The sequence below is a fragment of the Eimeria tenella genome, genomic scaffold, assembly GCF_000499545.2.
Source record: "Eimeria tenella Houghton genomic scaffold, Eth_scaff75, whole genome shotgun sequence".
Lineage (NCBI taxonomy): Eukaryota > Apicomplexa > Conoidasida > Eucoccidiorida > Eimeriidae > Eimeria > Eimeria tenella.
This window is the reverse complement of record NW_013543448.1, coordinates 118,365-139,927: the sequence shown is the minus strand read 5'-3', so window position 1 is coordinate 139,927 and position 21,563 is coordinate 118,365. Positions and strand designations below refer to the sequence as shown.

General features: G+C 49.9%; 5 protein-coding genes across 5 annotated transcripts; 3 read left to right on the top strand and 2 right to left on the bottom strand.

Moving 5' to 3' along the window:
• Nucleotides 1-4,182: 4,182 nt before the first annotated feature.
• Nucleotides 4,183-5,328, top strand: ETH_00031855 (uncharacterized protein; the record flags this gene model as incomplete). Its single annotated transcript, XM_013378163.1, has 2 exons — nt 4,183-4,297; nt 4,499-5,328. The coding sequence occupies 2 exons, from the start codon at nt 4,183-4,185 to the stop codon at nt 5,326-5,328; spliced, it is 945 nt and encodes a 314-aa protein (XP_013233617.1).
• Nucleotides 5,329-5,428: 100 nt separating this feature from the next.
• Nucleotides 5,429-9,783, top strand: ETH_00031850 (uncharacterized protein; the record flags this gene model as incomplete). Its single annotated transcript, XM_013378162.1, has 5 exons — nt 5,429-5,907; nt 6,075-7,638; nt 7,793-7,946; nt 8,315-8,950; nt 9,443-9,783. 5 exons carry the CDS (start codon nt 5,429-5,431, stop codon nt 9,781-9,783), a joined length of 3,174 nt encoding a protein of 1,057 aa, XP_013233616.1.
• A 1,189-nt stretch (nt 9,784-10,972) lies between these two features.
• ETH_00031845 (uncharacterized protein) lies at nt 10,973-15,429 on the top strand (the record flags this gene model as incomplete). The annotated part of the gene is made up of 8 exons (XM_013378161.1): nt 10,973-11,233; nt 11,649-11,800; nt 12,867-12,954; nt 13,099-13,277; nt 13,869-14,287; nt 14,428-14,709; nt 14,814-14,928; nt 15,036-15,429. The coding sequence occupies 8 exons, from the start codon at nt 10,973-10,975 to the stop codon at nt 15,427-15,429; spliced, it is 1,890 nt and encodes a 629-aa protein (XP_013233615.1).
• A 5,303-nt stretch (nt 15,430-20,732) lies between these two features.
• ETH_00031840 (uncharacterized protein) lies at nt 20,733-20,969 on the bottom strand (the record flags this gene model as incomplete). Its single annotated transcript, XM_013378160.1, has 1 exon — nt 20,733-20,969. The coding sequence occupies one exon, from the start codon at nt 20,967-20,969 to the stop codon at nt 20,733-20,735; it is 237 nt and encodes a 78-aa protein (XP_013233614.1).
• Nucleotides 20,970-21,178: 209 nt separating this feature from the next.
• ETH_00031835 (uncharacterized protein) lies at nt 21,179-21,463 on the bottom strand (the record flags this gene model as incomplete). The annotated part of the gene is made up of 1 exon (XM_013378159.1): nt 21,179-21,463. One exon carries the CDS (start codon nt 21,461-21,463, stop codon nt 21,179-21,181), a length of 285 nt encoding a protein of 94 aa, XP_013233613.1.
• Between the last annotated feature and the right edge of the window lie 100 nt (nt 21,464-21,563).

Genomic DNA, 21,563 nt, shown 5'->3' with positions numbered 1-21,563 from the left:
TGGAGTCAAACATCACAATACTCAAGTCCATTCCAACTTGATGTTTGGGCTCTTGGTTAGTTCTAGCAATCACGCTAAAGCAACCAGTTGCACTGCTTCAAATAGACTGCAAGCACTATAAATAGAATCATCGTACAGCTTGATTCCATCGAAGGCACGATACATCATGGTTTACGAATAGGTCGCCCTCATCCGTTAGGCTCTACTGGATCATACGGGTTTGTCTTCTTTCAGGCGTTATTCTTTATGCTTTGACCCAAGGAAAGCTACCATTTGCTCAGGCGGACAAATCAGTCGTAGACCGCCTGCAAAAAGTAAATTTCTTGCAGCCAAACCAACGGCAAGCCTATTCACTGGCAACAGGAATTCACGGCCAAATCCAAACGCTCACTAAAAGGCTTTTGTATGGTTTCTTTCTGAAGGGACTGCGTTGGTTCTCAGCAAATCTTAGCATTTGAAGGCGACCCGTCACCGGAATTGAAGCGGCTGGTTCTAGGCATGTTGCATCCCGACCCACGAAAAAGGCTTAATCTTAGCGACGTGATGAATGCCACTTGGATCAAAGCTGGCCGGCCCTGGCATCTAAAAGCACTGCCTCAGCAACGGCAGTCACGCCCGCAGCAGGCTGTGATGCCGTCTTCCGGAAAGCACGGTGAGTCCCGAAGGTTGAAGAGGTTCACGAGCAGGCAGCAGCTGCATTCTGTAGACGCGATCTAAACTCAGTGAACACGAACATTGCTTTGATAATAAAGGCCTGTAGACACCCTAGTTGAATGATGTTTTTGCTTTTAACTGCTGTAAATGACCAGAGAACTACCAGTCTGCAAGTGCAGCCCCAATCCAAGATGAGGGAAGGCTTCAAACACAGAGGGCAGATGGGCTTACAGCCGTCCGTTCTCCACTTTCAGAAGCCGGTGAAGGTAGGAAAGGGGGAGAGCAGCATGCCGGTAAATCTAATGCCCTTCGTAAGCTACAACATTCGAAGACCCGCAAATAAGTCAGAGGGTGGAGCTGAATATGTAAAAGCGTCAGCACGAGACTGCAAACGCTCCGCCTGGAAGCTGTAAACCAAGGTGATGCCGGTATCTTAGCAGCACTCCTCTTAGCTCGGAATGATGCTTGTGCTCTTTTATTTTCCATGTTTTTACGAGCCATGCTCTAGCCCCTCCCGGTGAAGGACAGTGACGAATCAAATCAAACTCAACTTCTATGGAAGAATTCGTCAAGGGCAGCGATAATCCGAGCGATGTGGCGAAACCAGTAACTGTCCTAGGCTTGCACAGCTTCTGGAAACTGTGTTTTATGACGCCCCTTTTGATGTGTCCGTGCACTTTTCTACGACAAAATCGTTCTGCTCTGATATCCTTGAAGTTCACGCTGTTGTCAGTCAATATAACTCTCGCAGTGGAACGAGAAACAGACTGATTCGACGCCTTAGGCGACGCCAGCAGGGAGAACCGACACAGCACAAGCGTAAAGCCACGACATGCCTTCAAGGGGAAAAGCGGCTTCGGACTAAAACACTACAAATCAATAAGGGCCATCACTGCTGCAAGTTCGCCACTCATGATCATCCTTGCAAATTGCTTTACTTGGTGTTTTTGATAAACAAATAGCAAAAGGGCCCACTAGGATTCCCAATCAATGCGAGCAGTGTTGCGGGCAAGCAGTTGGGTACGCCTCTGTCTGAGTGGTGTTTGGCACATGCCAGGAATACTTCGGCTCGCTGCCACCGCGGCACTTGGCATAGATTTGTTCACGGACATCGCATGTCTTAGACTTCTTTTCACATACACGCAGAAACCACCAGCTGAAAACCTGATGAGTTCATTCTGTAGAATGGAGATGTTATAAAACTATGTCTTCGGCAGACAAATTCTTAGGGTTAGATCAGGTTGAAGAGCTCCTGCTTTGCAGAGAAAATCCCACGATATTCTTCGTCGTGAGTGCAGTGCTTCGCCTGGACATGTGGGTAATCAAGCCAAGCAGCTCTTTCCGGATTCACCACCTAACTTGGATAAAAGTAAATATCGACTATTCAGCTTGAGTTGGGACTGTCGCCGTCGCCTACCAATACGTCCCATATTAAGGGGCCCCAGATCTCCACAGGTAGCCGATGTTTCTTCTGCAAAGAGACACAGATATAGATCTAGCACTATTTGAGTCTGCTACTGGCTAAAATTCTCACGGGTACACGGCACGGTGATGTAAGGCGGCCTAGCGTGTTAATGAGCATTTCATGCGTCAACAGTTACAGCAAGCGAGCCACTGAGTTTGGTAAGAATCTGCTGGTCAGGACTACACTGCTTGGCTCCTAGAAAGTGCGTCAGGCCCTTCGCTCTAAATAAGCTTAATGCTATGAGCATTTTTTAGGCGGGATTAAGTTTGGTGTCATGATCCGCAGTGATTCCTACTGTAGCGAAGAGAATAAGCGTTGCTGAGGAACGCCAGGCATGGCACGACTTTCAGTGGTGGTGCTACATTCTTGCCACAGAGCCCAAAACCTAAATGTCATCAAATAGGCCACAGCGGCGGTCAATGGGCCAGTTGCGAACCTTAAAACGAGGGAAGGCTTCAGTGAAAGGCGGAAATCTTAAGTCGATTTAGACAGGGGAAGAGAGATATCATCTAAAACCAGAAAGGATTGTACATGTGCATGAGCATGAGGTTCCTGGAAAACATGTGGAACTTCTTGCCTTCTCTCATCGTTTAGTCTGTAAAATTAAGGTCATATTTTGTCGGTGATGCTAGGCTATTCCTTTTTGGCTTTTACTGTCTGAACATTTTCTCGATAGAATTGAACGGGGAGGTTGGGGATACTGCCAACGAAGTAGTCTTTCTATTTGGTGTTGCAGAATGTGTACATTCTCACTTTCTGTGGCACGACCTCGATGGCGTGTTAAAATGCCAGTGCTGCATGGATTATCTGCAACGGGTTCGTAACAGCAATTACTGCAAACAACTCTCGCAAGAAGTGCGCAAATACTATTCCTATATGTTTCACCTGCTTCGCCTCCCCGAATAATGCCACAATACTATGTATTTTCACCCTTTGCGTCAGCCACTTGCAGACGTGTATGTGCATAGCTTGGCTGCAAGCTTCTCGTAATGGATATCCGAACACCGCTGTTCAAGCATGCCCAGGCGCCTGCCGAGGCAGTAAGAGCCTCCCCGAATAGATGAGCATGACTGCTTTTAGGATCGAATTGGAGTAGCCAGAGGCAATGTGGATGCATCGGGATAGTATTCGGCCAAAGCTGCACTCGCAGTCTTCGCCCAGCATCCTTACCTCTGTTATTAAAATGGTGAGCTTTTGCATCTACATTAGGTTGCTTAGACGTTGAAATGAACTTTCTAGGACTCCTGGATGCTTCGCACCTCCGGGCTTAAGACGTATGATAGCGGTATTTATCTGTTCTTCGCTAGTGTAGGCAACAATTTAAATTACTTCAAATGCACAAATTAATCTTTTACAGCTGAAGAATTTAGACAGGCATCGTTTTTCTTCTGCCGGAGGGCGCCACCCCGGTGAACCGCCACGGGACAAGGAGAGTGACCCTGGATAAAAAGAGGGAAAAAGCCTCTTCAGCCCCTGGCCTCCAGCTCCCTTGAAGTTATTTTTGTCGAGTAAGAAATTCTGAAGAGTTATTTACTTCCTAGCCGTGAGTCTTGTTTCGTGCCAGAACGAGCACTTTTGTTTCTGGGCCCGTGTCTACAAGGCTGTAGGGGATCGATGGGTGCGTACTGGTTTCCTGATCTCTCAGAACAACTGGACCTGCTGCAAAATTAAATGCAGACTGACATGTATTTTTACTAGGAGCTGTAATTGATTCTGATATACAGTCCGTCGTGTACTTCAGTGGTGCGTCTCCTGTTGTACGTGTTAATGCGCAACGGTGTGTAGCCAAAGCACAATTTCGTGTAGCACTGTCCCACTTTAATTTGTTTTGATGCTTTAAGTCTACATTAAGGCAAACTATTTGTCAAATTAGTTTTTTTCCACCATTTTTCACGCTGGAAATGGACACAACAACTGCGCAACACTGACGGACTTACCAGGGCATTTCTTGGAACTCCAGACCTCGCGATTTTTTATCCGGAGCGAACATCAGAGTTTTTCTCATGGTTCAGTGCTGTCTTTAGCTAGGACTTCTTGTTTCTTCATGCCAAGACGCTGAAGAGATGAAGGCCTTGGTCTTATTAGCACTGTCCAAGGCCGTCTTGAGCGCGCTTGCTTCTCAAGTCACACCAGATAAAGAGACGAAGACGCAATCTGTTTCGTCTACTGAGCTAGAGGGTAATTAATGAGATACATGGATATGTGCATACCGAATGACAGCAATGATATCTACTGCATAACAGCAAGCACGAAGCGCAAGCATTTCGAGCACCAGATCGCACCACAACTTTAGCCAGCAGCCACTAGGCATCGATCAATCCAGATCAAATGGATGTTCTGTGCTTATTTGATGTTGATCTGAATGGGCTTTTGCCGCAGCGCTGAACAATTTGAGCGTCGACGTACAATCCGGAGCCTTCGTGGTGGAACCGGGCGAAATTTTTGAAGTCACAGCCCGTGTCAATGGAGACTTTTCTAGAGCACCTCTGGAACGTTCCTTGTGGCTCGGGCTTCGGTTTCTACCAGTTGGTGATGCTGACGCACAAGAACAATCGGCAAGGGCCTCTGAACTTCTGTGGGAAAAACTCGAGGGGAGCACAGCCTCCTGGTCTCTGAAGCTGAACGGAAAAGGAGAATACCGGGCACTTGTGCTTGGCCAGTTCTATTGCAACGTAGAAGAAAAGTCATTTAAGGAGGCAGATTACCTGCCGTGCCTCCAACCCCTTCCTTTGAGACAGGGAACTGAACTCCAGATCAGGGTATCCCATGTCTCTGCCCGTCTGAAGCTGTCATGGGACAAGCCACAAACCATACGCGCGCTTTCACGTTTAAAAGATGCACCTCAGGGAGAGCTCCAAGTATCAGCTATCTCTCTGGACGGCTCTGAGTTGCGGCGTGACTTTAAGGGCACCGTGTACCTTGTGGCCATTGGCACCAATGAGGAAAGCAATTTTTCGTCCCAGCCAGCGCTTGGAGGTCAAACAAGTGCACGTCTGATCAACGGAGTTGCCACCTTTTCTAATCTCCAGCTGGTCAGGGAGGGAACATTCAGGCTTGTTGCCACTGCTGATGGCGCACAAGCCACAGAGAGCGCTACAGTGATTGTCGCCCCTGCAGTTTCGCGGGTGATAAGGCGAGCTATTCGTACACGTGCACAGCATCGCATCATTATACGCGCACTATTCTCTTTTTACGTTCATACTCTATGATCACCACATGCCGTTCTATCTGCAATACTTTGCCGTCATGTAGAAATCAAGACTGCTTCTGAGTCTGCCGCGAAGTACATACCAGCTTGCCTTTTTCCGTATGGAGGCTCCCTTTTCGCCAGCTGAATGCGTGAGACGATGCAGGTTCTGTGAGCAGCCTCCAGCAGTCATATTTGTTCCACAAACTGCTGCGATAAGAGTTGCGGTGGAAGTTCTACTTGCCAGTGGCGGGAGAGACACCAGCTTTGTAGGACCGATGCAGCTGCAGCTCCATGCAACCGATGGCGACGCAACGCTGCCAAAAGATTTTTATGAAACGCAGTGTGGCCATGGTCTTTGCCTTTGGAGTGATTTGGTCCTTAGAAGCCCTCCAGGAAAGTACCACATAAAAGCTGCAGTGGCAGGGCAGGCCGCCCTTGGAGTACCAAGCACAGATGCAGAATACGGCAAAGCCACTGTTCGCCCTGCAGTATCCGCCCCAATTGTCTTCAAAAGAAAATTCAGATTTCCACAGATGGAGGGCAAAAATTCAAATGAGGTTCTCGGCCACGCCGAGTCGGAAACCGCTTCCTTGCTTTGGTAAAAATCAGAGTACATCAACTGCAGTTTGATTACCACCTTCTGCATGACTAGTGATATGTGTTGACGTGAATTTAGCAGGAGTAAGTGAACGATTTTTGCTAATCGTTACTTCGCATCGGGCAATGTTTTCTGTTTTTGGTAAAATTGGTGCGTGATCCCTTTAGGTTCGTTCAAACTGTTCCTCGGGCAGTCCGAGTGGGGCAGCCGTGGGATCTCGAGGTCGCCGTAGATCTCAGATCCTTGAACCTCACACAGAGCGTGCTTCACAACGAACGCTCGAGACGGGAACGAGCAACACTAGGAAGGCGATCTGCGCTTGCCGGGTGGAGCAGTTGGACAGAAGGTAGTAACTTATCCCGTTCACCCCGGAGCTGGCAAGACCGGCACCACTTCATCCATCAGCACCGGAAAACTGAACCCCCTAATGGTTTGCAGCACAAACTTCAAGTCTTCATAGCAGAATCGTGGCCCGAGGGCTCGATTGTTCTCAGTGGAAAGACAGAAGGGATAACGAATGGGCAAGGACTGGCGACCATCAGTGGCCTAGCTTTGTGGCTGCAGGACCAAAGAACCCCAAGTTTTCGCAAGCCTTCGTGGGTGAAGCTTCGTGTTGTTTGCACGAGCTGCAGCAGGGCCAAAAAGGAATTTCGTACACAACTGGGAACGCCGAAGATATACCTTGACACAGCTTCCGCCGTAGGCGTCTACAGTGACGCAGGAAAGGCCGCTTCAGCCCTCTTGAGGTGGCAGTCAGCAAAAATTCTTCATGAGCCACGTACAGAAAGCGCTGCTCTCATACTTCCAGGTCATCCTGCACAACTATGCGTACAGCTGCTAGATAGGCCCTTTGCTGACGTGCTCATAAAAGCTCAGCATGAACCAGGGCTTATCCTCTTGGGTGAGAGCACCAAACGCATTTCTCCGTACGCATGGCCTGTGTCTGCTTGCTGGAAATTTAAAGCTATGTCTTTCGAATCCCAAAGCGAAGTACATGAGAATGGTCACAAAGTCTACTTTCAGCTCATTAGTATCGATGTCTCTTACAGTACTTCTGCTCGGGTACGCTGGAAGGGAATGGCTGCTTCTGACGGCTCTGTGAAAGTCATCGTCTTGCCGTCTCGCCCAACTCTCGGGCCAGTTGCTTTTCGCGATCTACTACGAAATCCAGATGTGAGTCGCGTTGCAATGCTGGATATCCAGCAAACTGGAAGCCCAAAATGGATAGAACTACGTTCGGGCCCACTTCAGGAGCGAGTCCGACTCCCTATGTTTACGAAAGTGGCTAGATCTAGCAGGAAGACGCAGGCGCATACTGCTGCCGAGCAGTGGGCCGAAAACAAAGAACGCTTATTTCTACAGTGGCAATCTCCCGCTGTCGTGGTTGAACTTCTGCCGCCACAAACAAAAGTCGTTCTAGAACTAAGGCCATCTGCTCCACTTCGCTCTATCTTACAAATCACAGGCCAGTGTGTGGATACAGATGCTGGGAACATTCTTGTGGCCACGCTTAACAGAACGATAGGCACAGAAATATCTGGAGGGCAATCTGAAAGTAAGAACCAAAACAGCTATGGAGAGCAGAAGTCGCAGGAACTGAAGTTGCTGCTCGACTGGAGTCAGCTGAATCCATCAAGTGCTGGGCTGCTACGTCACCGCGTCCTATGCGACTTCCGTGTGACGAGCCATGAGGAGCAGCAAGTACAATTTCTTCCTAGGGCATCTGTGGACGTAATCATTAGTAAGTGTGGGCCGAGCTATCTGTGAGCTTTTCCGCGTTGCAACAACGACTTTCGGGCTGCTCTCCCCTACTTCATTTTTGGTCACTTCGTTTCCCAGCATGCATGCATAAATTCTCTTACGTAGATGTTGGTGTCGTCTGCAGTTCGGCAACAATGTGAGGAAGGCGAAGTCTTCACTTTCCAGCGTGGCTGCGAACCCTGCCCAGAAGGGTTTGAGTGCTCGCTCGGCACTGCAAAGCCGTGCAAGCCTGGAGAGTTTAGCCCAAGTGGAAGTCTCATGTGCCAGGCCTTCATCCCGTAGGTTTTTGTTGCGTCATGTGGCTTCTGCAAACAAAGCTGTCCCTTCCCACGCTATCGGCCTACCGAACAACTCCGTAACCACAGCGCAGTCATGCCACGCATGCTGTGAATGCCTCATTCTTTTTCGCATTCGGAGCACTACATCGTTTTGAAGCTAGCGAACCGCTGCACATTTGCGTACATTGTTTGACTTTGTTTACTCTACGACAGTCACAGGGAAACGTCTCCAGTCGACAGATCAGGGCATGATCCCACGGAATGCCCAACAGGCATGTATCTCTTATTCGAGGACGGTTCTCCACAGTACCACGTTTGCCCTGCTGGTTTCTTTTGCCAAGGCGGCAAAAAAGAACCTTGTAGCTCAGGAACATACGCACCAGTGGGCAGTGGGCTCTGCTATTCTTGCCCTGAAGATGCAGTTTGCACGGACCCTGCAAAAAGGCCAGAACAGTGCCCACTTGGATGGCAGCGAAAAGGAGACGAGCAAGTATGCACCCCATGCCCGCCAGGCAAAATGTGCAACGGCTGGAGCGGTATTGCTGCCAGGGAGTTCACGGACGTGCGTTGTCCTTTGGGCACTTACACGAAGGCGGAATACCCAGGTGTTTGTATTCCTTGCCCGCCTGGATTCCAGTGTCCGGACCCCATGGAAGCCCCGCAGCCGTGCCCTTCTGGGACAAGCTCGCTTGGGGGCAGTCGCACATGTTCTGCAGCTCCTACTGGACTTATAGTGGAGCTTGGCAAAGAGCACCTGCCCCCCCGGCCTTGTGATGACGGACTTATGCCCATTGAAGTTGACGGAAAGTGGTGGTGTGGCGTGGGATACGATGACACGAGCTTCGATTCTGAACAAAATAGCTCACCAATGCGCTCTTCTCCCGTAGCCAGCACTGACGTCACAAGGGCTCAATCCTTCCCGAACCTGTGTACAGCAAATCTAATGGACCATAAATCGTGCTTTTCTTCATACCTGCCGCCCAAGACGTGGTGCCCAGCCTACGGTTCGACTACTAAAAGCTGGCCTTCGGAATTGGCAAATGGGCCTTTCTATGGAAAAAGTGGAGGATTCTCGCAGTTCTTCGCATCGTGCGGATACACACAAACAATCGACGACTCATCAACCCGAGTGAGAAATTGTGGCATACGTCTTTAATCGAGCTCAGTGTATGGCTACTCAAAGCTTTGCAAATCTTTCACGGATGCTGTGCATATCGCTGTTTTAACACTTTCTATCGGACATTTGTGGCTCGCTTTTAAACAGATTCAATGTCGCACGAAGGTGATTAACCACCCTGCCTTGGGGACGCGGCTATCAAGTGAATTGATCTGCCAGATTGGCTAGTAAGCAGCTGCACATCGCACGACTGCTGATAGTTCAAAAGGTGCCTTCGTGCAGGGCACCCTATAAGCTGCTAAAGAATACTCCTCCACACGAGCGACGAATATTTTCTAGCAGCATGAAGCTCCTTTTGGGATTGGCATGTGCTATGCAGCCTCTGCGGCCCACAAGAATGGCGCCCGATTAGACGTGGTTACTTTCAGCTTTCCTGGCAAGGAGGCGTCACAGGATGGACTACGCAATATGACACTCCAAAGGAATATCCATGTTGGGAGGGCCACAAGTGCGAAGGAAAACACCACTGGCCTCGGCACTGCCTGCCAGGAACGTATTCAAATGAGGACGGGACAGACTGTATCAAGTGTCCAGCGGGATGGCCGTGCCCCAATTCTCGCACAAACAGCAAACAACTGGTCATTCCATGCTGGCCTGGTCATTATTGCCCTGAAGGCTCTGCCAGCCCAACTGCAAAGCCTTGCCCAGCCGGGACGATAAACCATGAAAGTGGCTCGAAAGACATTTCAGCCTGCAAACCCTGCCCTGCTGGATGGCTCTGTGCGGAGAGGTCCTTCCATGCTGTAGGACGCGAGCCGTGCCCATCAGGACATTACTGTCCGGAAGGATCCAAGGAAGGCATTCCGTGTCCAGCTGGTACTTATTCTCCGTACCCAGGAGCCTCTGATAGAATGAAGTCCGACAGTGATTGCGTACCATGCCTGGCGGGTTATTACTGCAAAAAGGGCAGTAGCTTCTTTGATATGCTCTCTCAGCCGTGTCCCAAAGGTACGTGTAAAAGTAACCAACATTCGCGGGTGCAAGCAGTTGTTCGGCCTCATTAAGCTCGAAGAAACTTCTTCCTAAACCAATGACTCCTGCTCTTCTACAATTCCGTCCATATGTGAATGAGCATCTGAGCATATGCGACATTGGTACTGCTGCTGCAGGCCGCGTATGCCCTGCGGGTACCGACTCGGAAAAAGGACCAAAATGTCCTCCTGGCTTTTACAGCTCTGTTGGAGCCCTTACAGACCCTTCGGAGTGCACTCCTTGTACGATGGCACAACTCCAGTCAGCAGATAAATTCCATAACAAACACAGAGTGCTTTTTTTATCCCAGGTTGGGAATAACATGGAATATTCTTAAGTTAGGGAAGGAAGAATTATTCTTTGCTGACCTGTTTTTTGATGGATGTAAATTACCGTAGGCCCAGCTGGATATTACTGTGATTATGGGGATGAAAATAGCGCTCCTGAAGGAATCACTGGCCAATGCCCTTCTGGAACGATGTCGTTGAACACTGGACTATATGGCGAGGCGCACGCAATACGCCCTATTCCAGCGGAAGCAGGTGGGGACTGGACAGTGTATAGGCAGGTCTCAGCATTAAAGCCAGACACTTTTCTAGACTTACCCTTTAAGGCTAGCAAAACAGCATTTTTCTTCTCGAGCAATACGCACTGCAACGGTGTGAGCCACCCTGCTTAGCATTTTAAAGGCTAACAAAGAAGGCAATCCATCGCCTCGCCATATCGCACAGTGTTCAAAAGCGTTCCAGGAAGGCACTGGCCAGTGATTCCTTGAGTTTCAGGAGCAACATATGATGTTTATGCATGCTGTGACGCAATAAAAGGAAAATTCAGAAAGTTTAGGTGACGTTGCATCCGGTATTACTGTGAATCAGGTATGGATGCACAATGTGTTGCATGTGATCCCGGATATGAGTGCGCGGACGGTGTACGGGTCGCTTGCGCCAGAGGCCTTTATTCTGATGGAAGCGCATCATGCCTGCCGTGCAAAGCTGGTCACTACTGCTCTGAAGAGGCAACCACTGAAGAGCAAATGAACAAGCAGAAATGCCCAGCTGGCGTCTTCTGCGATGCGGGAGTCGATTCTATCCCAACGTTGGCGAGCCATCCCTGTAAAGCGGGGAGTTACTGTCCTGAGGTATGCAATAGAACCACAATATTTCGCATTGGTCTTGAAGTAGCAGCATTCGGGGGCTTTGCTACCTCCCACTCGGCGGGGTTCCACTGACTACGCTTTTCGCAGTTCAACAGAAACTTGGGTAGTAGGATCGCATAGCATGCTTGGAGTCCAAAAATTTTATACGCCATGGTATTTTTTAACCGCCAGAATGTTGCTAGGCTTTTTCGTGCGCTTTTAGGGAGTATCAAGTCCAATAAAATGTGAAAAAGGAACCGTGAATCCGAAAACTGGCCAGGTCACATATATTCCAAAGGCACCCACGTTTCAGATGCAGCTGGAAAAAAGGCTTTCTAGAAGCTTCCTTAGGCTTTTCGAAATTTTCCTTGGCTCGATGTCCATACCTCTGCATGTTTGCGTGCGCTGACAACATCAGGCAGACAAAACGGCTTGTGTGCCTGTCGCTGCCGGCCAGTATGCATCAGTAGAAGGGCTGGCAGAAGCTGAGGGATCCTGCTCAGTTGGATATTATTGTCCGGAGGGATCGACGTCGGCAACAATGCATCACTGCCCTGCTGGAAAGTACTCGTGAGTTATTTGCTAGCAGTCTGCCGTAAGTTCTGTAGCCTGTGAATCCCCCTTGTTTAGTTTGCTTTTGTTTGCGAGTACAAGGGCACATCAGCGCCGTCTGCGAATCTTACTAAAGGTAAAGAAGCCGGTCAACACCCAATGCTCGGCACGTGCACTGTTGTAAAAGACCGAATAATTCTTATGCTTATATGTGTTATAGAGCTCAACCGGGGGCGGCAAGTGAAGAAGAATGTGACAAATGCCCACAGGGTGCGTAATTTTTCATACATGTGCATATAGTATACCTTGTTTCGGTGCATTGCAGAGTCCTTGGCTCTCTGTTCATCGAATCGAAACCTTGGTATGGTGGCCGCTTCAGGCTACTACTGCCCAGGAAGTAGCACTCCACAGGAATGCCCGAAAGGCCAATACTGTGAACTAGGCTCCATTGCACCGAAACCTTGTCCATCTGGAACCTTTAGCTCTGCAACGAGGAACTCATCGCTCTATGATTGCACGGCTTGCCTGCCCGGATATTACTGCGAAGATGAAGGTGCACTGGCCCCCTCCTCTAGCGTAACACGCTGCATTTGAAAAACCACTGCTGTTGTGTACATTGCAAGCACACAAAGGCAGCGAGAAGTTCTGAATTTTTCTGTCACATTAAAGGTAGGGAACCCGCACCCACTCCGCTCACAAACGTATCCAGCTGCGGATGCTACTGTACAGGCCTCTCTTCACCAACCGGTGCTTGCGAAGCGGGGTAAGCTCACGTTTTTTCGTTGCACATCCAACGCAGAGCCCATGAGCTGATACTTCCGATTCAGTACATTAGGTGTACGCTTGCAAGTCGGCTCCTAAGCAGAAGGTGACTTTGTCCATATCTATCGAAGCGCGTCCCATTTTAGGAATTTACCACAGCTCTTTCTTTGTCCATATCTATCGAAGCGCGTCCCATTTTAGGAATTTACCTCAGCTCTTTTATTTGGCAAGGCCTTCTTTCTATATCTAGCATTGAATCTTCCCAGGTTGCTTGACTTTTGCCCACCGTCAGAATCTAGTGGCCTGCGCTTGAGTAATTCAGGTATCTGTGCTATGAGGGGGCATCATCTCCACGCCCAACAGATGGAAAGACTGGAGAGCCGTGTACGGCCGGAGGCTACTGCGAAGAGGTCAGTTTCGTGGTTGCTGTTCCTCCGTAGTTTCCTTCTATTTTCTTCGGTGCTTCTACTATCACGTCCAGCGTGCCATTTTATGAGAATTGTGTTTTCATGTAGTACCGTAAATTGTTTTGCACTTGCTGTTTGCGAATTCAGGGGGCAACAACAAAGTCATACTGCCCTCCAGGGAAATACAATCCTTCTCCGGGAGCTTCATCGAAAGATGATTGTATAGATTGTCCTGCTGGGAAGTATTGCACCGGAAGCCATTCTCCAGAGCCTGATGGACCGTGCGCACCGGGGGCATATTGTACAGGAGGCTCTGAGACCTCCAGGTGAGTAAAGTAGCCTCACTCTCTGTCATGTGTCAGTGGAGAATATCGCACTTATATGCTCGCCTTCTAGTTACAGTCTACAGCTGCCCAGTGCTTGAAAGCCAAAGTGCCAAACGCTTTATTCTCTTCCCCGCAAGCCGTTTCAAAAGCGTGTGAGCGAAGAAGTTATATAGATCTCAGTGGTGAACCACAAGGCTTTGTGATTCTGCCAGAAAAAAATAATGCGTTGTTCTAAGTTTGTTTGCAAGATTCTCCCTTTATTCTTTGCCATGACGAATTTTCGCAGACAAAAAGTGGCGCGAAAGGGATACTACGCCGCTGAAGGATCTTCTGAGGAGCTTCCATGCCCACCTGGAAGTTTCTCCCCACACGAGGGACTGGCTGAGTGCTATCTTTGTGCTCCTGGGTGTGTTTTCTGCCATCGTTAAGACTTCATTCCGAAGTAGTAGTTCACCACGGAGGGGTTACGGAAGGTAGTTTGATGATAGTGACGAAAGATTAGAGTCCCTGCAGTTCCTCAAAGCCCCTACAGCTTCGCCAGAGATGAAGCATCAGCGCCTCAGCCATACCTCCATCCGTTTGCCTTTGCAGATGGGTCACAAAAACCGAAGGCAGCACAAAATGTGATCCTTGCACCTATGGGCACTACTGTCCAACAGAAGGAACATCTACTGAAGTGCCGTGTCCTCTAGGAACATTTAGGGAAACTGGATTTGGCTCTTCGATCAACAGTTGCTACCAGTGCCCCCCTTACAAGGCATGCACTTCTACAGGAAACAAAGAGCTGGAGAAAAACCTACCCTACTGCGAAGCTGGATATTATTGCATCTACGGGTCTCCAGCTACACAGCCATCAAAAGATGACGAAACTTACGACCCCAACAAGGCTGGTCCCTGCCCAGCAGGCTTTTACTGCGAAACGCAACAAATCCTTACACCGTGCCCTAGAGGCAGCCTTGGTACTAATGAAATGCAGCGAAGTGCAACAGACTGCGCCAAATGCCCCGCAGGTATGCATCGAACGTGCTCACTGCATCTCGCAGTATTCAATCAATGGGTGTCTCGCCTCTTGAAATTTTTCTTGCCAAATATGCTTTCCTATCTCTGACACAAATAGAGATCATGTGACTGGTCTGTGTCCTGTGTGCAGGCAAGGTGTGCCAAGACATAGCAGGCTTAACGGCCACTGAATGTCCTGAAGGTTTTATTTGCCCAGAAGGAACAATGGCAGCTGAGCGCGTGGCAAATTTGTGTCCAGTTGGGAAATTCTGTCCTGCTGGCAGCACCGACGGGACAAACTGTGCCAAAGGCTCATTTGCGCCCACGAAAGGCATGTTAGAGTGTGTAAAATGCCCGGCAGGCTACCTGTGTGAGGATCCAAGTCTCAACCTCTCTCAGCAACCCTGTCCAGAAGGATACTTCTGCCCCGCAGGTGGGCATTCGCCAGCAACTACAACTTGCGATGCCAGCAAAATGTGCTGTAGTGCATTTCATTTCTTGGCGCTCACGCGTTGTGTTGTACTGGGCTGTTTACAGCTTCAAGTGACAAACAGGCCTGCCCGGCTGGAACTGTAGGTTTTGCGGAGAACCTTTCTAATGAGTCCCTTTGCCTTCGTTGTCCACCCGGACACTACTGTCCAAATGAGGCTACGTAAGTCATATCCTCGCCATTATCAATTCGCAAGTAGTTTTCTAGAGAGGCCGGATTCGCTTCAGCGGACTTTTTGTTCTGTGCATGCGTTACGGCTGCATGCTCAGGGCCATCCCAGACAACATGGAACAGTGCCCTCCAGGGAAATATTCCAGCCGCGGGTCAAAAGACCAAAGCGAATGCAAAGAATGTCCAGTTGGGTATTACTGTCCGGAAGCATCAAGCACTCCAATCCCTTGCCCAGGAGGAATGTTGTGCACCGCAGCCGGCCAGGAACAACCCAATGAGGATTGTCCAGAGGGGTTCTACTGCGAAGCAGGCACCTTGCAGCATAGTTACTCGGTTGCACAGGTTTGCCCAGCAGGTGCTTACTGCCCCACGAATTCATCGTCCCCAACATTGTGTCCCATGGGCACGACCTCACAGAATCAAGGGGCCACTTCGGAAACAGCCTGTACGCCGTGCCCAGCAGGAAGGTACGTGCCGCTGCTTACAACCTAGGGCGCCCTTTCGTGCAGCTTTGATATGTCCTTAAAAAGTTGACGAAACTGAATAGAGTGCCCTTCTAAATCTTTGTTCTTGCGAGGAGCACAATGCTGGCCGTGTTGGTGATGCAGTTCAGCAAACAAAGTTTATTGAGTAGATAGGCTTGTCTGCCTTCGTGTGCAATCAGCTATTGTGGATCTCCCGGTCTGACATTTCAAGAAGGATCATGCACTGCGGGATATTTCTGCCCAGAGGGTAGCTTCGTCTCCCAGCCAACTAAGAGCAGGTGCCCAGCAGGGTATCAGTGCCCCGCAGGGTCATCAGAAGCAATTGCTTGCGATACTGATTTGAATCAATATCAGCCAAAAGCGGGGCAGGCTTCGTGTGAAATCTGTCCTGCTGGGTTCGCTTGCACATCCACAGATGCAGAGCTTTGTCCAACTGTACGTAAGTTAATTTGCAGGAGAACTGGAAGAAGCCTGGACGCACGAATGGCTTGCAGCAGCGTAGCAGCGATACCTCACTTATCCTACTTAGTTGCATTGAACATTCTATCTTCAGGCCTATTGCGATTTTGAGCGGCGCAGGGTAAATACTGCGCTCCTGGAATGAAAGCACAAGCTTGCAGTGCTGGAACATTCAATCCAATTGCGGGATCGCAGAGCGAGGCATCATGTCTTCCCTGTCTCCCTGGATGGGCTTGTTCCGTAGAGGGCCTAGAAGAACCGGATACAAAATGCGCAGCAGGCCACTTCTGTGTTTCTGGGGCGTCTAGTGCGACGCCAGAAGATGAATGGACGGAGGGTGGCGGCTCATGCTCACCAGGCTTCTTTTGTCCAGAGGGATCTTTTTCTCCTACACCTTGCCCAGGCGGCAAATATTGTTCCGATGAGAAGGCAAGTGCTCCTAAGGGCGACTGTGTTGCGGGACACTTTTGTGCTCATGGGGCAACAGACGGGCAGTCCAGTTCAGTGTTTAACCCTCTCGAGTGTCCGTCGAACGTCAAGCAAGGAATCTGCCCGCCTGGCTCGGTATGCCCTCAAGGATCAGCGTTCCCGTATAACTGCCCAGCGGGTGAGCTCCGTCACGCGGCTTCATTATGAACAGAGGCTTCATAGCCGTGAAGCACATCTCGTTTAGTAGTCAGCGTGAGCATCCGAAGAAATCTCAATACAGGCTCTGAAGCTAATGTAATACGGCCCGTTCAACGGTCTGTTTCTACACAGGAACTGTGCGAAAAAATTCCGGAGGAACTTCCTTCGAGGATTGTGAGCCATGCCCGGAGGGAGCTGTCTGTTCACTTCTTGGAGCAACGAAGGTGACGGACGAAAAGTGTCTCGACGGCCGCTACTGCAAGGAAGGGTCGCGAGTACGTAGCTCAGCTAAAACAACCATTTTGTAAGAGGCCATTTTCTTCGCACTTATGTGCACTTCGGAAAAAGGAAATTCGTCACTGTTGCCGAACCTTTTGTTTTGCTTGTCCCATGTGAAAGACAAAGTTTGGCATTCCCTGCCCGGTCGGCCACAAGTGCACAAGCAAAAACGCAGCCCCTGTAAAGTGCCCGGTAGGGTGAGTTCGAATTTTTAATGATTAGTAGAAGTTCATGGTACATATGGAGCACTTCAAAATACAACTTTAACGGCGCCTATGCAATGATATCATTGGTGTTCACGGGTGGCCAACAACCTTCTGGGTGAGACACTAGAGTGGGTGGAGGCACTTCACGATTCGCTGGAGTTCACGCCTCTTGAAGGTCAAAACACTTGTTTTGGCTTATCTGCAGGACCTATCAGCCTGCGGTAGGAGCGGTAACTTGCGAGCCTTGTCCACCAGGTAACGAAAGGAGATGTAGGGAGCACAGACAGTCTTTATTGCGTTCGCAAATCCGTGCAAACGCGCTGCCCTGTCACGCTTTCTTTTACGTGGTGATCAGGATTTGTCTGCGCCCAAGAGGGCACTTCAAAGCCTGAGGAGTGCCCGGCAGGATACTTTTGTGTTGAGGGTATAAAGACGCCCTGCCCTGCTGGAACATATCTTGAAAACAAAGGCGCTTCAGCATCCACTGCATGCAAGCCATGGTAATGCAGGAATGAGGCCTCAGGAAGGCGTCGCGTACTCAAAAAATACTAACCGTCAAGATAGTAGGTTTTAATGGGAAGCATTTACTCAAATCGTCGGTTACCCGGATCCAAACTGCTCTGCGGATGTGGGGTGCATGCACAGTCCTCCAGGGAAAGCATGCCCAACCGAGGCTTCTACGTCGGATAGCTCAATCCAAGATTGTCAAGAGGGCTACTACTGCAGACTAGGGGCGCCTTCAGTTACTCCCACAGAGATATCATGCTCAGGGGATGACAGGACAGCCTGCCTTCCAGGATCAAAGTGTCCAATAGGGTACTACTGTCCTTCGGGGTCTAGCACGCCTTTAGGCTGCCCCTTAGGCACAACAGGGAGCAAGGAGGGCGCAACGTCGGATAGCGATTGCTCGCCGTGCCCTGCTGGCCTTTTCTGTCCTCCTGGTGGAGGGCAGTTTCCTTGTGATGCCGGTTTTTATTGCACTGGAGGGGCATCTGTTCCCAGACCCACAGACAATAAAAGTGGTGGTATCTGCCCACTTGGCCACTATTGCGACGGCGGCGCAAAGGCGATTCCTTGTGAGCCAGGGACCTATGCGGACTCTCAGGTAGGACTAGTTTCCTTAACATTAGCGTATTTTTCAACCGTGACACTTCGCACCAGGCCAGCACAGCGTATCATCGGCCTATAATTAAAGCAAAAGATTAGCAGCAGCAAATCAGGGATATTGTTTTGCTCATTTTGCGTCTCAGGGGCTTGCAGAATGCAAAAAATGCCCTGCAGGGTTCGTTTGTAGCAATGCAGGCAAGCTGTTTTCATGCTGAAGCCCTGCCAATCACAGTAGTATGCTTTCCTTTGCCGTTACTTTGTGCACTTTAAAGCACATCGCAAACCTGTATATTTCCAGATAGTGTCAACAATTCAATATGTGGCTTTGTTAGGTCTTTCCGGACAAACTCTGCTTTTAGGATGAGGCATGCCTGAGACGTCTTTTTCGCTTCCGGGATCAATGTTGCTTTTTGCAGGAGATGAAACTGGAATAAGCACGCCGTGCCCTGAAGGCAAGGTTTGTCCTGAAGGATCTATCGATGCTACTAACTGCCCGGTCGGCACTCTCGGCAAAGCCAAAGGTTTGCAAGATATTTCACAGTGCTCCTTATGTCCTCCAGGCGAGTCCATCTGTGCCCGAGTGCGGACAAATGAATTCACGAAGTAGCACAGGCAGTGCTGCAGTAGCGCAAAGGACTGCAACATTTAGAAACTGCGTCCAACATGCTTCTGGTACTGAAGACGTTTATCCGCTAGAGCAAACAAGCTGCGTGAGACGTCTTTTAGGCAAATACTGTGACCAAGAGGGCTCGAAAGAACCTTCAGGGGATTGCGCAGCTGGATACTACTGCCAGGCAGGCTCAACAGAGCAAGCACCAGATGTAGAGGACTGGCCCAATGCCAGCGGCAAGTGCCCTCCAGGGCACTACTGTCCTCAAGGAAGCGTGAGCAGAGAGCTTTGTGCAGACGTTATACTGCTTTGCAGAAGACAGTAAGGAGTGGGAGGCTGTACGTCGTGTTATTTTAGCCCGTCTCGCTATTTGTACTGCCCACATTTGATGTTGCTGCAGGCAGCTCCTCAAAGCTGCCCTCCAGGAACATTTTACTCAAGCTGGGGGGCTCAAGATGTCGATGAATGCCAGCCTTGCACAGCGGGAATGTTTTGCGGCAGCTGGGGTCTCAGCGAGCCAGAAGGTTATTGCAGTCCAGGCAAGTTCAACAAAGTCTGATACAAGGCGGCTTATCAGAAAAAGTTCCGGTGTTAGGTAAAGGTCAGCATAGTGCCAGACGCAGCCCTTACCATTGTTTCACGTATTGCCCATTATGGCATCAAAGCAGCCCCGCCGGGCACTATGTTTCTGACTACGCGTACTAAAACTTGGAGATTGAAACAAACATTCTGATGCCCAACTACAGGATTTTATTGTAAGGAAGGGTCTTCGTCGCCATCTCCCATTCAGGAAGCAGCTGGCGACCTCTGTCCTTCAGGCAACTACTGTCCAGAAGGTATGCAGAGCTACAAAGTCTACAGCAAAAAGTTATACACGGCAATTCATGCTGTAGAGAGAGCCTTGGTTTCTAATGCCAAGGCAATACTTCTCGCTTGCGTCTATTCTTTTTCCACTGCTTGGAAAACGCGCGATAAGCAGTCGGATGGCATCGAGGCATTTCGACACTGTAGCAAGATACAAACTGCGGTTTTCATATATCAGGCTCTGAACAACCAAAGCCTTGCCCCGCCAACACATTTATCGCTCACCAAGGTGCGGAACGCCCTTCCCCACAATTCGTCGACACATCTAGCGAACGTAGCTCCACTTCATTGACAACAGGCTTAACAGCACCCACACGGTTTTGGGGCGTCTGGCTGTTTTCAGGTTCGAGTGAATGCTTACAATGCCCAGCGGGATTCACATGCAGTGAAGGAGCGGTGGAACCAGAAATCTGTCCAGCAGGCTACTACTGCGAGCTCGGGAAGGAGCCTACACTATGTCCAGGTGGAACAAAGTCGACGCTTACCGGCCTTTCAGAAGCAGGACAGGCAAGCAAGCACTGTCTGCCGAGGCTTAAGCGTTCTCGTGTCCCACAGTAGACACTACTAAAGCAAGCAAAAACTTTTTAGAGCTTTTATATGTTTATTGCCGAAGGTTAGAGGTGTCACACTGGAATATATGCAAAGGGACTGCTTCTGAATAGCGCGGACCTTCTCAGCGTGTGTGTGCTATTTCAGTGCATTGAGTGTGGCTCCGGGCAAGCATGCGACGGATTGCGTGCAGTGGGTACTTGCAGAGAAGGATTTCTCTGCCTGGCTGGCGTGGGACCGTCAACATCACCTGAACTATGGCAAAATCTGTACTCGCCAGCAGCTGTGCAAATTGGTGGGCCTTGTCCCCTGGGGCACTTCTGTCATGAGGGTGCGACAGTCCCCACAGCTTGCCAACGAGGCACCTCAACTGTACAGGAAGGCGGAAAAACAGCGCTGGACTGCTTGCCTTGCAGTGCAGGATGGTACTGCAGCTTGAACTCGTCTGTAGGCCCTCAAGCAGAACAGAAAGACAACGCACTTCTTTGCAGATATTCCCATTGGTGCCAGTATCTGCATGTCTTTTTCTGGAATGTGTGCATGATCCTTAAAAAAAGTTTGGGAGACAGCTAGCTAGCTACTGCTGAGGCGGTTTCATGTGCTATCTCTTCATGTATCTTCAGGAAGTGCTTGAGTGTCCAGCTGGGAAATACTGCCCCGCTGGGAGTGTAAGTCCAGTATCATGCCCTGCAGGTACTTATAACCTGCTTCCACAAGCTGAATCTGCAGATAGGTGCGAGACGTGCCCTGCTGGGTACGTCTGTACCGCAGGAACAGCAGACTATTCTCAGTGGCCTTGCCCCATTGGGTACTTCTGCCCCGAGGGATCTGCCATGGCATCGCCATGTGCACCCGGCACGTACGGCGTCACAAGCAAAGCTACACTGGCTGAAGAATGCCAGCAATGCCCACCAGGCACGTCTTGTTCTCGACTATGCCATATTTTTCACATGTTAGCGCAATGTTGCTTCTTTACTCTCTCCGTGTCTGAAGTGAAGCTGATATCTGCTTTGTTGGGTGGTGAAGTATTATATTCAATGGATGTTCGTCAAATTTTAGCGCTGCCTTGTTTGTTTTACCCGCCGAACGTTCAGGGTACTTCTGCGAAGGTGCAGACGCCCCGCCGTCACCGTGCCCGGCGGGACAGCTTTGTGAGCAGGGTTCCTCACAGCAGCTCCCTTGTCCTTCTGGTAGCTACTGCCCTGCAGCTGTAGAGTCTCCTCTATCATGCCCCAGCGGCTACTACTGTCCGGAGGCATCTCCGCATCCCGAGCTATGCGCGGAAGAGGCAATTTGTCCGGAAGGAGCAAAGGAGCCGCTGTTATGTCCGGCAGGCACATACAGAGCTAGTTCCGATAACTGCACCCAAACACAGTCCATTGAAGCATGCTGTGAGGAATGTCCAGCGGTGAGTCTTTAAGAGCCGCCAGTGACTTGCTA